Source organism: Chinchilla lanigera, unplaced genomic scaffold, assembly GCF_000276665.1.
Source record: "Chinchilla lanigera isolate Chin_1 unplaced genomic scaffold, ChiLan1.0 scaffold00105, whole genome shotgun sequence".
Classification (NCBI taxonomy): domain Eukaryota; kingdom Metazoa; phylum Chordata; class Mammalia; order Rodentia; family Chinchillidae; genus Chinchilla; species Chinchilla lanigera.
In genome coordinates, this window is record NW_004955506.1 from 6,735,457 (window position 1) to 6,736,536 (window position 1,080).

Sequence of the window (1,080 nt, forward strand, 5' to 3'; positions counted from 1 at the left end):
CTGAGCCTTGTCCTTCCTCTACTACCATTCAAGGAACCCCTGTCCAGTAACTCAGATCTCTGTGTTTCTGTCTGCAGGATATTACCGAGCCATATGGTCTGCTGTCTCTGCCACTTTAAAGATGATATTGAGGTTGCCTGCAAGACAGTCAAGCTGCTGTGTGACAGCGCATGTCTGACCAATGACATGCAGTGCCGTGAGTCTCAACTACCTGATGATGAATGTTTTCATTTTTATTTTGTTTGCTTTTTAATTTTTAACTGGTGATGATAAAATTGGCAACTAATGATACAATCATTTTAATTTGATTCATTCATCAAAGTTAAGCACCCTAAACTTCTGAAGTGCTTCCCAGGGGAGAGACAGGCTCTCAGCACTGCATCTTACAATAACAGAACTGTCCCACATGCGTAAGGACAGAGAGAAAGGGCTGGAAGGTGGGGGAACACCGTTCTTCGCCGCGCACCATGGACCATGTTGTTTGTTTGGTGCTTTGCCTTCCAATGAAAACTTCATTCATAAAGTGCACTGGAGACTGTAAGATGGGTTTGTATATATTAGGTTTCATTTCTTCAACCTCGGGGCAACTACAGATCAGTTTTATCTTCTTTTTGTAATTGTACAAGAGAGTTTCAAGTGCTGCTGTTTTATTTGGAAGCTGCGAGTTTTTGATTGCAGAACTAGAAACAGCTGCCTGTCTCTTGTGAAGGAAAGCAGGGTTCTTCCATGCCCAGACTGTCTGGCCCCAAGCTTGTTCTGAATCGCAGATGACTCAGGTGCATTCAAGTGTTTCTGTATGTCAGGTTCATCAACTCTTATTTCGTGCTTGTGACACGTGACAGCTTTCATATTCAGATAGCTTGACTACAGCTCTCTACCAGTGATCTGGGACAAATAATAAATAAAAGCACTCTGCTTCTTATGTGAAAGAATTTGGTTGGTTTGCAAAACAAATTTTTACCAATTACATTGTTCACTCCTCCCTCAGAATTTCTTGCCTCCTTTTACAGAGGAGGAAAACGAGATCAGAGGTGTCCAGTGCTGGAGCCTCCTGCCCAGCCCTCTGTCCCCAGTCCTGGG

The 1,080-nt window shown here is 43.3% G+C and overlaps 1 protein-coding gene across 1 annotated transcript in view; it reads left to right on the plus strand.

Moving 5' to 3' along the window:
* LOC102018625 (leucine-rich repeat-containing protein 37A2-like) overlaps positions 1 to 1,080 on the plus strand; it is a gene marked incomplete in the record, with an annotated part of 39,895 nt that overhangs the window by 30,672 nt on the left and 8,143 nt on the right. Inside the window, 1 exon segment of the mRNA XM_005407497.2 lies at positions 82 to 187. Within this exon segment, the coding sequence (XP_005407554.2) occupies positions 82 to 187 (106 nt within the window).